At 52.6% G+C, this 13,858-nt stretch overlaps 1 protein-coding gene across 1 annotated transcript in view; it reads right to left on the bottom strand.

The window, feature by feature from the left end:
- SHROOM4 (shroom family member 4) overlaps window positions 1–13,270 on the bottom strand; it is a 37,786-nt gene extending 24,516 nt beyond the window's left edge. The window contains exon 1 of the mRNA XM_082208713.1: window positions 13,060–13,270. Within this exon, the coding sequence (XP_082064839.1) occupies window positions 13,060–13,221 (162 nt within the window). The 5' untranslated portion in view covers window positions 13,222–13,270. The remainder of the gene's footprint in view (window positions 1–13,059) is intronic.
- Window positions 13,271–13,858: the final 588 nt, after the last annotated feature.

Genomic DNA, 13,858 nt, shown 5'->3' with positions numbered 1-13,858 from the left:
GAGCATCACCCCGCCATTTGCACTTCAGGAACTGAAGTGCTCACCTGGACTTTGCCCTCTTCCCTCCACTTGCCTCCCTGCTTCCACTCACCCTCAAAGCCCCAGCAAGGGAGCAGGATGCTAACAGGTGTGAAAGAGGTGTCCTGGGGAAGGCTGGCCGGCTGCAGAACTAAGAGAGACCCCCATAGCCAGCCTGTCCTCCTGCCATGGTGCGCTCTCTCACCTCCTCTGGATCAAAGACCCCCAAGCCAGACAGCTCTGCCCAGGAGAAGCTCCAGGGCCAAGCTGGGACAGAGGGGCTGGGCTGGGCTGCCCTTCCCTGCCAGAGTCACATGAGCCCAAGAGCAACTGCAGGGAGCTCCCCCAGCTGTTTCCCTGGATGAGACAAGGGCCCTTTGTGCTGCTCAAATGCCAGCAGGACGGTCCAGAACCCACAGAGCCCTTGCACAGCGGCCGGCAAAGGGCTCTGTCCACGCCAAGGCTGTGCCTGGCAGCCTGTACCAGGGATAACGGTGGAGGGAGTGGGTGGCAGGCTGCAGGCATGCATAAGTGGCGGGGGGGCTGGGATGCCATCACACCCTCCCCCAAACAAAGCACAGAGCCCACTGCACTTTGTTCTAGAGGTTCAGCTGCCAATGTGCAGGTTTGGGCAGGTGGCCTAGTCCATTGCAGCAGTGGCGTAGCGTGGGTTCTCAGCACCCGGGGCAAGGCAAGTAATTTGCGCCCCCTAACCCGTGGATTTTAGCACTCAAGTCTCTTCCGCGCCCCCCCCCCCGATGTTGCACCAGGTGCGGCAGGCCCCCCCCTGCACCCCCCCACGCTACGCCACTGCTCCCACCACAAGTCTTCAGGACAGCCATCCGAAGGCTGGCGCGGGGAGAAGGTCTCTCCGCCCCACCGCCAGGCTTCGGAGCAGCCTTCCGAAGGCTGGCAGTGGGGCGGAGAGAAGCCTGGCGGCGGGAGGAGGTCTCTCCGCCCCACCGCCAGGCTTCGGAGCAGCCTTCCGAAGGCTGGCGGCGGGAGGAGGTTTCTCCGCCCCACCGCCAGGCTTCGAAGGAGCCTTCCGAAGGCTGGCGGTGGGGCGGAGAAACCTCCTCCTGCCGCCAGGCTTCGGAGCAGCCTTCTGCTTAATTCCCAGCAAGCAATTAGCAGGCTCGCTCCACCTCCTCCTCCTCCCGGCTTTGCTGCTGCTGCTGCGCGGCTCTTTTCCGACGGTGCGCTGCGCCTTGGAGAGGTTCCCGCTTCCTCGAGGGGGGCCGGCCAAACGCGCCCCCCCAAATGTTGCGGCTGGCACCCCTGGCACCCCCCACGCTACGCCACTGCATTGCAGGGATGGAGGCACTTTGAGAAAAGAAGAGCCAAGCTCCTCTTAGGAGTCTCCACCTGTGGGGAGGAGAGGGGCTGCCCTGTGCTTCCAGGCTGTGGTCTCCCTCCAGCGATGGCTGTTGAAAGCAGTAAATGCCTCAGAATTGCTGGGAATCACAAGTGGGGAGAGGTCTGCTGTGGAGCTCAGGACCTCCTCGTGGCATTCCCAAAGGAGGCACCTGGTTAGCCACCATGAGAACAGGATGCCGGTTGACAGAAGCGGGCCTTTGAGCCTGATCCAGCTACACAGATGAGCCTTTGGGCCTGATCCGGCTACGGGGCTGCTCCTCTCCAGCCCTGTTCTCTGTAGAGAGGGCCACTACCCAAGGCAAGCGCTTCTCTTTCTCCTTGCACAGTGCAGTGGGGGAGAAGCCACCGCCCTTTCTCTGCTGCCCTTCTTCTGGGCCCGCTGGGTTCCCTCAGGGATCTGGCAGAAGTGAGAGTCCCAAGGTGAGGTGGCTGCCTCAGGTGGCAGGATCCAGAAACAAACACAAGATGGAGAGTTTGTTGCAAATCGGTGTGTATGTGAGGTCCCTTTTTGAGAACCCCAAACCTCAGGAGCGAGAAATGGCAGGACAGCCCCACCTAAGTTCCTAAGCAAATCAGGAAAGGATGCCAGCACAGGATGTTAATAGAATCATAGAATCATAGAATCATAGAGTTGGAAGAGACCACAAGGGCCATCGAGTCCAACCCCCTGCCAAGCAGGAAACACCATCAGAGCACTCCTGACATATGGTTGTCAAGCCTCTGCTTAAAGACCTCCAAAGTAGGAGACTCCACCACACTCCTTGGCAGCAAATTCCACCGTCGAACAGCTCTTACTGTCAGGAAGTTCTTCCTAATGTTTAGGTGGAATCTTCTTTCTTGTAGTTTGGCTCCATTGCTCCGTGTCCGCTTCTCTGGAGCAGCAGAAAACAACCTTTCTCCCTCCTCTATGTGACATCCTTTTATATATTTGAACATGGCTATCATATCACCCCTTAACCTCCTCTTCTCCAGGCTAAACATGCCCAGCTCCCTTAGCCGTTCCTCATAAGGCATCATTTCCAGGCCTTTGACCATTTTGGTTGCCCTCCTCTGGACACGTTCCAGTTTGTCAGTGTCCTTCTTGAATAATACTTAACCACTAAGGCACAGAATGGACCGACTCCCTAAGCCAGAGCTACCACTCCCATCACCTTTGACCGCTGACCACACTGGATGGGTCTGATGGAAGATGGAGCCCCACAAAAGCTCCCCACCACTGCCTTAAGGGAAGGCATACCTTGTCCATGAACAGCTCAGAGGATGCAGCAAAAAAGCTAATGCTATTCTAGGCTGCATCAACAGAAGTGACAACCATTTAGATATCTGAATATGGCTCTCATATCTCTCCTCTTCTCCAGCCAAACATCCCAACCGCCCTCCTCATAAGGTTTGGTTGGTTTCCAGACCCTTGAACAGCTTGGTCACCTTCCTCTGCACACATTCCAGCTTCTGAATCTCTCTCTTAAATTGTGGCGCCCAGAACTGGACACAGTATTCCAGGTGGGGTCTGACCAAGGCAGAATAGAGTGGTACTATTGCTTCCCTTGACCTGGACACTAGACTTCTGTTGATGCAGCCTAGAAGAGCATTTGCCTTTTTAGCTGCTGCATCAAAAGGTAATGCTGTTCTTGGTTGCATCAAGTCTTCCTGAAGGAGTTTTCTATTTCCACCTACCACCAGGCAAACCAGGAGCCTTCAGGTCAGGCCTGGAGGTCTCAGAACCCTAGGCCCCTGGAAGCTGTTCTACCCATCTGAACGCATTCAAATTCAGAAGATCTGGAGGGCATCTCATTCTAGAATCATCTAGAATAAAAGAAACAAACTGTTTTCAGCCAATGTGTGCTGGTCTTCTCAATTTGATTTTTAAAAAAGAAACGCCAAATACTTTTAATGGCATACTCAGCTAGACATGTTGACTATTTTTTAGGGTGGGGTCCACCACCTATCCTTTTTGCAAGAATTTAGACTGGAACTGATGACTGTTTCTTAACCAAGCGGCTTCGGCTCTGCCTTCCGAGACTGTAAGAGCTTTGTTTAAGAGGAGGGAGTGGGAGGGGAAACGGATATGAAATCCCGTTTAGCTGCTGGGTTACTGTTCCACATTTTGAGGCAAGCCCCGATAGCAGGGAAAACCAGCTCTGCAAATAAAGGCCAGAAAAAGTTCCTAGCCTGCAAGGACAGGGCACACTCTCCCTACTCCCTACTGTCCAGTTGGCTAACAGAAGTCTCACGTCTCCAAGAGGAAAGTTTCAGGACATGATGTGAAGAGGCAGGCAAGGCCCTCAAGAGCCATGCAAATAGATCCCCTTCCCAGGCAAACAGCAACAGGAATCCACGCCCTCCCAGAAAAAGCTGGGGCAGCCCATCCATGAGACAAGGTGAAGCCTTGCGTGGCAGATACACCTCCCACCACTGCATTACTGCCAGCCCTGCTGGGGCTTTTCCTGTCCCACTGCGACAGTGCAACCGGCCTCACAGGGATCTGTTTCTCAGTGACTGGGAGCAGAGGTGCAGCAGGGTGTGGGGGGGAAACAGGGAGGCATTTCCATCTGCCCTCCCACTGCTGCCAAACTGCTCTCCCATCCCTCAGGAGCACAATTAGGCACACAACCAGGAGTAACCAGCTGCACAAATATAAAATGACGGGCACTTGGCTTGCCAGCAGTACAGGTGAAAAGGATCTAGCACAAGTCAACAATAAGATGAAGCAGCAAAAAACAAAACAAGACAAAAAGCTAATGCAATTATAGGTTGCATTAGCAGAACTCAAGAGAAGTAATAATCCCGCTCTATTCTGCCTTGGTCAGACCACACAGAGGAGGGCAACCAAGATGATCAGGGGTCTGGAAACCAAGCCTTATGAGGAACAGTTGAAGGAGCTGGGTATGTTTAGCCTGGATGAGACTGGGAGGAGATATGATAACCATCCTCAAATATCTTAAGGGCTGTCACATGGAGGAGGGAGCAATCATCTTTTCTCCTACTCTGGAGGGGAGGACCCAGTGTTAGAAATTCGTCAGCTACCAAGTGTGTTTTGTGACTGGTGTGGATCCAACTGCAAGCAGGTGGAGAATTCTGGATGCCTGGTTTGTGATTGACTTCTCCACCTGGCTGCTCCCTCCAGCTTTCTTAACCAGGTAAAAGGAAGAGCTTATTTACTGCATTCATATCCCAACTTTTTCTCCAAGGAGTACATGGAGGAGCCAAGCCCATGTCTTCAGGTTACAAAGAAGGAGATTCCACCTTTCCACATCAGGAAGAACTTTCTGAGAGTAAGAGCACTGTGACAGTGGAAAATATTCACTCAGAAGGTTGTCGACTGTCCTTCCTTGGAGGTTTTTAAGCAGAGGTTGGATGGTCATCTGTCCTGGATGCTTTAGCTGAGTTTCCTGCCTTGCAGGGGGTTGGAATCAATGAGCCTTGGCGTCCCTTCCAACTCTAAGATTCTATTATTCTATGACCAGCACATTCTCCACAAAGGCCACTGGAACCGAAAAAGAAAACACAGTGCTCTCCGGATGCTGTACCTTCCTTTATTTGGGGAATAAAGTACATATGTGGAAGACAGATAGGCAGTGTGTCCTTGACACTGCACCTCCTGCATGCCTGTACTCTTTCCTCAGCTCCCAGCTGGAGGTCCTCAAGAGCCCAGAAGCAGCTGCAATGGAGGAGGAGGAGGAGAGGAACAGCCAGCCTGGACTGCAGAAGGCTTGGGATGTGGCAGCGGCGGCTCTTTTAAGCTCTGGCCAAGCCTGCCTCAGCCAGGCGGATCATTCCCAGCTGTGTCCCAGAGGCCCTGGAAGCTCTCCCACAATGGCTGGTTTCTGGGCTGCAACATAAACTACGGAACTCACTTCTGTAGGCGGCTTCACAAGAGGACTTGGCAAATTAATGGAGGGCTATCGGCAGCTACTAGCCATGATGGCAATGCCTCTGAGTAAGAGCTGCTGGGAATTGCAGGTGGGCAGAGTGCTGTTGCCATCTGGTCTTTCTTGCTTGCTTCCCATTCGGGCACCTGGGTGGCCTCTGCGTGAACAGGATGCCAGACTAGATGGGGCCCTTGGGTCTGATCCTGCAGCAAGGCTCTTCTTCTTCCATTCCTATGCAGCTGTGGAAGACTCACTCAAAGTTCAGGGAGCTCCTACACCCCAGAAGTGGGCACCCCAGTACTTCCTATGCTGGGCGGCCCTCAGCAAATGAGAGCCAGAGTGGTATAGCAGTTAGAGTGCTGAACTAAGACCTAAGAGTCCAGGGTTTCTAGTTGCTGCTCAGCCATGAAGCTCACTAGGTGGTCTCGGACCTAATTTTGTCTTCTCTCAGCCTTGCCTACCTCACAGGGTAGTTGTGAGGATAAAACAGGTAAGAGGACAACCACGGACACAACCTGGAGCTTTTTGTAGGAAAGAAGGTGGGACAGAAACATAATAAAAAATTAAAAGTGAGCCAAGGTGCAGATATGCTCCCTGGAGGTGGAACGTTTGTGTCACACACACACACCCCTTTGTGCCATTCTCCAGCCTGGCATGTAACAAACATTGCCACTGTGTCTGGCACAGCTCCAGCCAAACCCAACTTCTGGCCAAAGAAAAGCCAACACCTTTCATCCTCCTCCGCAGAAACAGGCAGGCCCTTCAAAAGTCTCATGGGCAGCCTTGGGGTGGCCTTGGGGCCCACTCTGCTCCACTGCCAATCAGAAAGAGAGAATGTGGTCTTTTGCATGGCAATTAAGGCTTCTCTCCATGGCAACAACCAAAGTGTCCCATTGCGCCAGAACATCACAAGACACTCAACATGCACAGGGACAGTGCAAGGCCCTGTGGCTAAAAGGGCTCATCCAGACTTCATTTCATGCCATGCTTCTTGGCACAGGTCTGGGCTTTAGAATTGCCTGTCCAAGCAGGCAAGAACCCACTTCACAACTGAATTGGAGAAAGCGGCAATCTGCAGAAAACCCATTTGTCCAGATTCAGTGTGAAAGAATGAGTTCTTGGAGGGAAAGTGCCTGGCCATAAGAAAAACTGCTTGGAACTCAGACACAGCACTTCAAAGCTTGGGCCTGTGTCTACAAAGCATGGGGTAAAAACAGGATCATAGAATCATAGAACTGTTGAGTTGGAAGAGACCCCAAGGGGTCCAACCCCCTGCAACGCAGGAATCTCAGCTAAACTGCATCCCCGACAGATGGCCATCCAACCTCTGCTTAAAAACCTCCAGGGAAGGAGAGTCCACAATCTCCCAAGGAAGCCCATTCCACTGTAGGGGATAGGATGGGACACGGGTAGTGCTGTGGTCTAAACTACCAAGCCTCTTGGGCTTGCCGATCGGAAGGTTGGCAGTTCAAATCCACTTAACAAAGGTGAGCCCCAGTTGCTCTGCCCCAGCTCCTGCCAGCCTAACACTTTGAAAGTCTACCAGTCTACCAGTGCAAGTAGATAAATAGATACTGCTGTGGCAGGGAGGTAAATGGCATTTCCATGCACTCTGGCTTCCATCACAGTGTCCCATTGCGCCAGAAGCTGTTTGGTCATGCTGGCCACATGACCCGGAAAACTGTCTGTGGACAAAGGCTCGCTCCCTCAGCCTGAAATGCGAGATGAGCGTTGCACCCCAGAGTCAAGTTTGACTATGTCAACTGTCCAGGGATCCTTTACCTTTTACCTTTACCTATCTCCAGTGCCAAATGGGACGCGGGTGGCGCTGTGGGTAAAACCTCAGCACCTAGGACTTGCCGATCGCTTGGTCGGCGATTCGAATCCCCACAGTGGGGTGAGCTCCTGTCGTTCGGTCCCAGCTCCTGCCCACCTAGCAGTTCGAAAGCACCCTTAAAGTGCAAGTAGATAAATAGGTACTGCTTTATAGCGGGAAGGTAAACGGCATTTACGTGTGCTGCTCTGGTGCCAGTTCGCCAGAGCAGCTTCGTCACGCTGGCCACGTGACCCGGAAGTGTCTGCGGACAGCGCTGGCTCCCGGCCTCTAGAGTGAGATGAGCGCACAACCCTAGAGTCTGTCAAGACTGGCCCGTACGGGCAGGGGTACCTTTACCTTTACCTTTATCTCCAGTGCCAACAGAGAAGGGGATTATTAATCAAAGAAGAACCTTCGGACAAAAGAGGGCTCCACTTCTACCAAAAGCCACAGAATACAGGCCAGGCAATAGAAAGCACAGTGCATAGTTAAATTGTGGGTTTCACTCCCACCACAAGTAGGGATGTCCACCAACTTCACTCAGGATGTGCCTAGCAGTGGCTGCCAGCTAACCACAATGGCTCTGCTCTACACCCATTGCCAGTTTCTGTGATTTGCAAGTGTGGAGAGTTGCTGTTGCACTCAGACCCTGGTTGGCGGCCTCCCAGGAGAAGCATTTGGCTGGCTACTGTGAGAACAGGATGTTGGGCTAGACAGGCCCACGTTGACCTGATCCATCACAGCTCTTCCTGCATTCTTATCCACGGAGGAGTGATGGATTACAATGAGATAACGATGAGTTGGCCAGCAGCAAGTCACGTTCAAAGCCAGGCAGGAGAGACAGAGAGAGACAGAGCAACCCTCAGCAACAGTGGGAGAAGACGGCATCTGTTGACATCTCTGCCCAAAGCCAGACAAGCATCCCAGACAGGGGGAGAAGGTAGCTCCTTTACCCATCAGGCAGCTATGCCAAGGGGAAAGGGTGTGAGACACAGTGGGCTCTCAGCCAACAGATCCCTACCGGCAGACATAGATGGCTGCACCCTGTGTCCAGAACCTCCCATCCCTCAAATTTTAAATAAATTCCCCAGACATGAACACATTTACCGTAATTTACATCATTCAACACTGGTTTCAAAGTGTTGCAGACATCAAGGGAGGCAATGCCCTGGACCCCAGGGCTAGCCCCAGAGATTTTGGCACCTGAGACTCCAAAATAGCACCCCCTCCCTACCAGGCAAGAAGGGGTAAGGGAAGATTTACATCAGGAACAAAGGAGAAAGATTGACATCTTCTATCATGGTGGATCCTGCTGCCTAAGGCAGTTGCCTCACCTTGCCTCATGGGTGAGTCGGCTCTGTCTGGGCCTTTTCAGGTCACGGTGGGGAGGAAGGCCATAACCCGACCAGGGTGCTGCTAATAAGCCTCTTCCAGGAAGGCGGAAGGCATCCACAAGCCTTAAGAACATAAGAAGCGCCTGCTGGATCAGGCCCAAGGGGACCCATCCAGTCCAGCCTCCTCTTCTCACAGCGGCCAGCCAGATGCCCCAGTGGGAAACCTGCCAGCAGGACCTGAGCATGAGAGCAACTCTCACCTCTGCAGCCTCTAGCAACTGGCATTTGGAAGCACCGCTGCCTCTGACCATTGGTCGCCATTGTACAGCTTCTGCTGCCGCATTCCTGCTATTCCACACTTTGCTGCAACCCCAGAATATGACAACAGATGTCATACAAGATGGGTGACACCTGGCTTGAGAGCAGTACATGTGAAAAGGATCTAGGAGTCTTGGTTGACCACAAACTTGACATGAGCCAACAGTGTGACGCGGCAGCTAAAAAAGCCAATGCAATTCTGGGCTGCATCAATAGGAGTATAGCATCTAGATCAAGGGAAGTAATAGTGCCACTGTATTCTGCTCTGGTCAGACCTCACCTGGAGTACTGTGTCCAGTTCTGGGCACCACAGTTCAAGAAGGACACTGACAAACTGGAACGTGTCCAGAGGAGGGCAACCAAAATGGTCAAAGGCCTGGAAACGATGCCTTATGAGGAACGACTAAGGGAGCTGGGCATGTTTAGCCTGGAGAAGAGGAGGTTAAGGGGTGATATGATAGCCATGTTCAAATATATAAAAGGATGTCACATAGAGGAGGGGGAAAGGTTGTTTTCTGCTGCTCCAGAGAAGCGGACACGGAGCAATGGATCCAAACTACAAGAAAGAAGATTCCACCTAAACATTAGGAAGAACTTCCTGACAGTAAGAGCTGTTTGACAGTGGAATTTGCTGCCAAGGAGTGTGGTGGAGTCTCCTATTTTGGAGGTCTTTAAGCAGAGGCTTGACAACCATATGTCAGGAGTGCTCTGATGGTGTTTCCTGCTTGGCAGGGGGTTGGACTCAATGGCCCTTGTGGTCTATTCCAACTCTATGATTCTATGATTCTATGATTCTATGTCCCCCCTCAGGAAACAGCTGCTGGCTTGCAGCTGGATGAAGCCCACAGACACCATGCTGTGGGAGGAAAGGCTGCCTCCGCCTCCTCCCCACATTCTGGACCATGCCCCTTCTTGGCAGCTGCTGCCTTTCACTCCAGAGAGTGCCCTTGAGGCAGTGGCACAGACCAACCCTCTATCACAGCCTCCCCTATCCAGGGGCCTTCCAGGTGATTCGACTACAACTCCCACCAGCCCCAGCCATCGCTGGCATGTGCTGATGAGCTGCGGTCCTAGGCTGGGGAAGGCTGGTCTACTCTAGGATATTGTAGGGAAGTGACAAATCAAGGTGGATACTCAGCTTCATCCATGCTTCACGCCTCTCCCTCTGCATGCTTACCTTTTGCCCCACGCACTACATGCACAAATCCACACTTTCCCAGTCAATGTTTGAGCACTTTTCTTTCCTTTCGCCACAATGATTTCCCAACAAAAACTAGCTCCTTACTGATGAATCGGAGCAAAGAGCAATCTGCTGGAAGCTTGAATTGCTGTTTGCTGCAATTCAGCATTGAAGAGTGGGGTTTTCGTGGGGAAAGTGATAAAAAATAAGTGCCTGGACACACTGTTTTAAAGCATGAACCTGTTCCTAGAAACACAGCAAAATAGGAAGTCTGGATGAGCCCTTTGCAACATATCCTTGAGGCTGGAGATGGGAGGGAAGAGCAGCACAGCCACAACTCCCTGCAGGGCTAGTGTTAAATGCAAAGGACTTCTGAGGATGCACAGAGCAGGTATTTGGGTCAAAGCTGGCCAAAGGTGAGAAGAGGAGGAGAAACCAGCATTTGCTAGGCAGGATAGCCAGAGTCTGGGGCTATGTCTGGATGTTTGGCTGGCCTGGGGCAGACCCCAAAATGATGTCCGCCTCCCCACCAGGGAAGAACCAGTGAGGGAAGATCAGCATCAGGAAAAGGGAGGAGGGAAGAAAGATTGACCACAGGGTCCTATGGATCCTGCCATCTGAGGCAGTCACCTAACCTTGTTGTATGGCGGGCCGGTCCTAACTGGCCAGCTATACAATGCCCAGAAGAGAGCAAGGAGAGGAAAAGGCAGATCCAATGCTCAGAGCATGCAGAAAGAAGGGTGTGTGCTGGCAGTTCACTATGGCACAAAGAAGCCCTTGTTCCTGTGCTTGGACTGTGGGCGACTTTGCCAGGGAGCCAAAAAGAAGGTGCTTCCCCAGCCTTGGCATCCTGGCCTGACCTGTTTTCTTCTGCTCCAGAGGGGAAGACCTGAACCAATGGATTCAAGTTACAAGACAGGAGATTCCTACTGAACATCAGGAAGAACTTTCCAATGCTAAGAGCTGTTTGACAGTGGAACAACTACCTCAGAAAGTGGTGGGCTCTCCTTCCTTGGAGGTTTCTAAGCAGAGGTTGGGTGGCCATCTCATAGAATCATAGAAGCATAGAGTTGGAAGAACTTCCTGACAGTAAGAGCTGTTTGACAGTGGAATTTGCTGCCAAGGAGTGTGGTGGAGTCTCCTTTTTTGGAGGTCTTTAAGCAGAGGCTTGACAACCATATGTCAGGAGTGCTCTGATGGTGTTTCCTGCTTGGCAGGGGGTTGGACTCGATGGCCCTTGTGGTCTCTTCCAACTCTATGATTCTATGATTCTATGAATATCAACAGGCCCAGGACAGAACACTGTGGCACCCCACTTGTCCCTATCATCCAGAAGCATCAACCCAGCCTCACGCAGAACCACTTTGTATTAAGCCACTGCATGCTACTCTCCACAGCTGAATCCTGTCGCTGGAACACACAGGGATTGGAAGCAGGCACCACATCCCGAATGGGTACTGAGATCAGGACCAAGGCAGACTATCCCCCAACCCCAGGAACACTTCACAGAAAGGAGAGGCCTCTTCACATCCAGCTCCACCCCCTGGCTTCTTTCCTTGGGGACCAATCCAGCCATGGGGCACGCAGGGCATTCCACTTGGAAAAGCAGCATCTTGCTGCCACTCTGGGAGACCAAAGCCACCAGAACTGGCAGCGGTGGAGGGACAAGGGCAGTTAATCATTCACGGCCAAAGGGCTGTTCTTGCTCACTGCCCAGTCCCAAGGGAGCGCAGTTAGAGACTCAGCCTGGCACCGGGCCAGTCACCCCAGGCCCTCTTGCCTGACAGACAGAGAGAAACTCGTGGAACAGAAATGCTTCACGGCCTGCCCCTAGGCAGGAGGAAGGGGTTTCCAGCCCAAGGACTTGCTCCACCAAAGGCTCATCCTTTTGTGCCATGTTTCTATGCACAGGTATGCCCTTCTTCTTCTTCCCCCCTGTGCTTTCCCTGCAAAAGTCCACTCTTTACTGCTTAATTGAAGCAAATGGCTGAATTTCTGTTTGCTCCAATTCTGTTTGTTCCAGTAAAGAGCAGATTAGTCAGGACAAAAACAAAACAAAATAGCACTTGGACATGGTGCTTTAAAACGCGGATCTGTGCTCAGAAATGCCAAGCAAAAGCTAAGTGCGAGTGAGCCCTAAGACACGCAAGCATGGCGCCACAAAGGAAATGGATGGGGTGGGGGCCCTGTTATGTCTGATGCGCCTCCTGCAGCTGCCTGTCCAGACACAAAATGAATTTCAATGGGGACAAATTTAAAGTTCTGCACTTAGGCAGATGCACAGACAGAAAATGGGGGGGGGGTGGCTGATTTACCAGTAGTATGTGTGAAAAGGATCAAGGAGTCTTAGTAGCTTAACATGATAACATGAGTCAACAGTGTGACGCAGTAGCAAAAAATGCCAATGCTATTCTATACTGCATCAACAGAAGTCTAGTATCCAGATCAGGGGAAGCAACTGTCCTGTTCTGTTCTGCCTTAGAAACCAAGCATTATGATGAACAGTTGAAGGAGCTGAGTATGTTTGGCCTGGACAAGAGGAGACATTCAAAAATCTCAAGGGCTGCCACATGGAAGAGGGTAGGACTCAAGGCATGGCTTCAAGTTACAAGAAATGAGATTCTGACTAAACATTGGGAAGAGCTTTCTGAGGGTAAGAGCTCTGTGACATTGGACTGGCCTCCCTCAGAAAGTGGTGCAGCCTCTTTCATGGGAGGCTTTTAAGCAGAGGTTGGATGGCCCTCTACCATAGATGGTTGAGTTGAGATTCTTGCCTTGTAGACGGTTGGGCTAGATTACCCTCAGGACCCCTTCTACCATTCTGTTATTCTTTGATATCTGTATCTAAAAAGCCTACAAGCTGGAACTTATTTTTTTACGTATAAACTTCGTCCAAAGTTGTTCGTTGAGCTTATTGCTTCTGCAGTAGCGAAAGGTTTGGAGCTTTCTCTGCTTTTAGGTGGTGACTTGTACCGCGAGCAAGATCCACACACTTCCGCTGCGCGGACGTTCTATCAGATTCCCTATAAAAAGCGGGCGTCGCCGGACGGGCAGGGAGAAAAGGCGGAGGACAGGGGCGCCCGGAAGCCGCGCCTCGCCCGGACGGCGACCCCAGAGCGGGGAAGGAGGAGCGCGGAAGGGGCTCACCTTGGAGACGATGAGGGGCTTGCCGTGCTCCAGCCCGCCCTCGAGGGAGAAGCCCCAGGGCGCGCCGCCGGCCAGATGCACGGGCACGTGCTGGTAGGAGACCAGCGGCAGTAGCTGTTGTTCGGGCTCCTGGCGCTGCGCGACCCCCGACGGCCGCGCCATGGCACCATCCCGTAAGGCGCCCAGGCGGACGCAGCCGGGCGTCCTCGGCCGACGTGTCTGGCGGGGCGGGGCGGGGGCGGGCGCTCAGGGTGGGCAGGCCCTGCGCGCTGTGGCGCGCGCTCCAGCGCAGCCAGCCTATCTCTCCTTGCGGTCGGCCTCTCCTCCGATGGCTGGAGCGGCTTCCCGCGCACCACCTTAACATGCCTGCTCAGTAAGCATGGGACGGGATGTCGGGATGTCTCGCCGAAAGCCGAGTTGGCGAAAAGTAGTTCAAAAGCATCTCCTCTGAACCATTCTTCCTCGGTCAGACCCCACCTGGAGTCCTTTTTCCTGTTCTAGGAACCACAATTTAAGAAGGATGTTGACAAAATGGATTATGGGTAGGGTAGAGCGACCAAGGCAGACCCTCCATGTGTCCCTATTTTCCAGAGACGCCCCTGATTTAGAGAAGTCATCCCAGTTTCTGATTTGATCCTGGAATGTCCCACTTTTCTTTAGGATGTCTCTGTTTTCATTGGAGAAATGTTGGAAGGCATGGAGTTATCCCACCCCCAAGCCATCTGGAGGCAGTCCTGTATAGGGAAGTCTTTTTTAATGTTTACTGTTTTGTTCTGCCAGAGTGGCAGGGGCAACCAGT

Source organism: Podarcis vaucheri, assembly GCF_965113315.1.
Source record: "Podarcis vaucheri genome assembly, chromosome: Z".
NCBI lineage: Eukaryota > Metazoa > Chordata > Lepidosauria > Squamata > Lacertidae > Podarcis > Podarcis vaucheri.
Note: the sequence above shows the minus strand (reverse complement) of the source record. Positions and strands in the feature narration are given on the sequence as shown.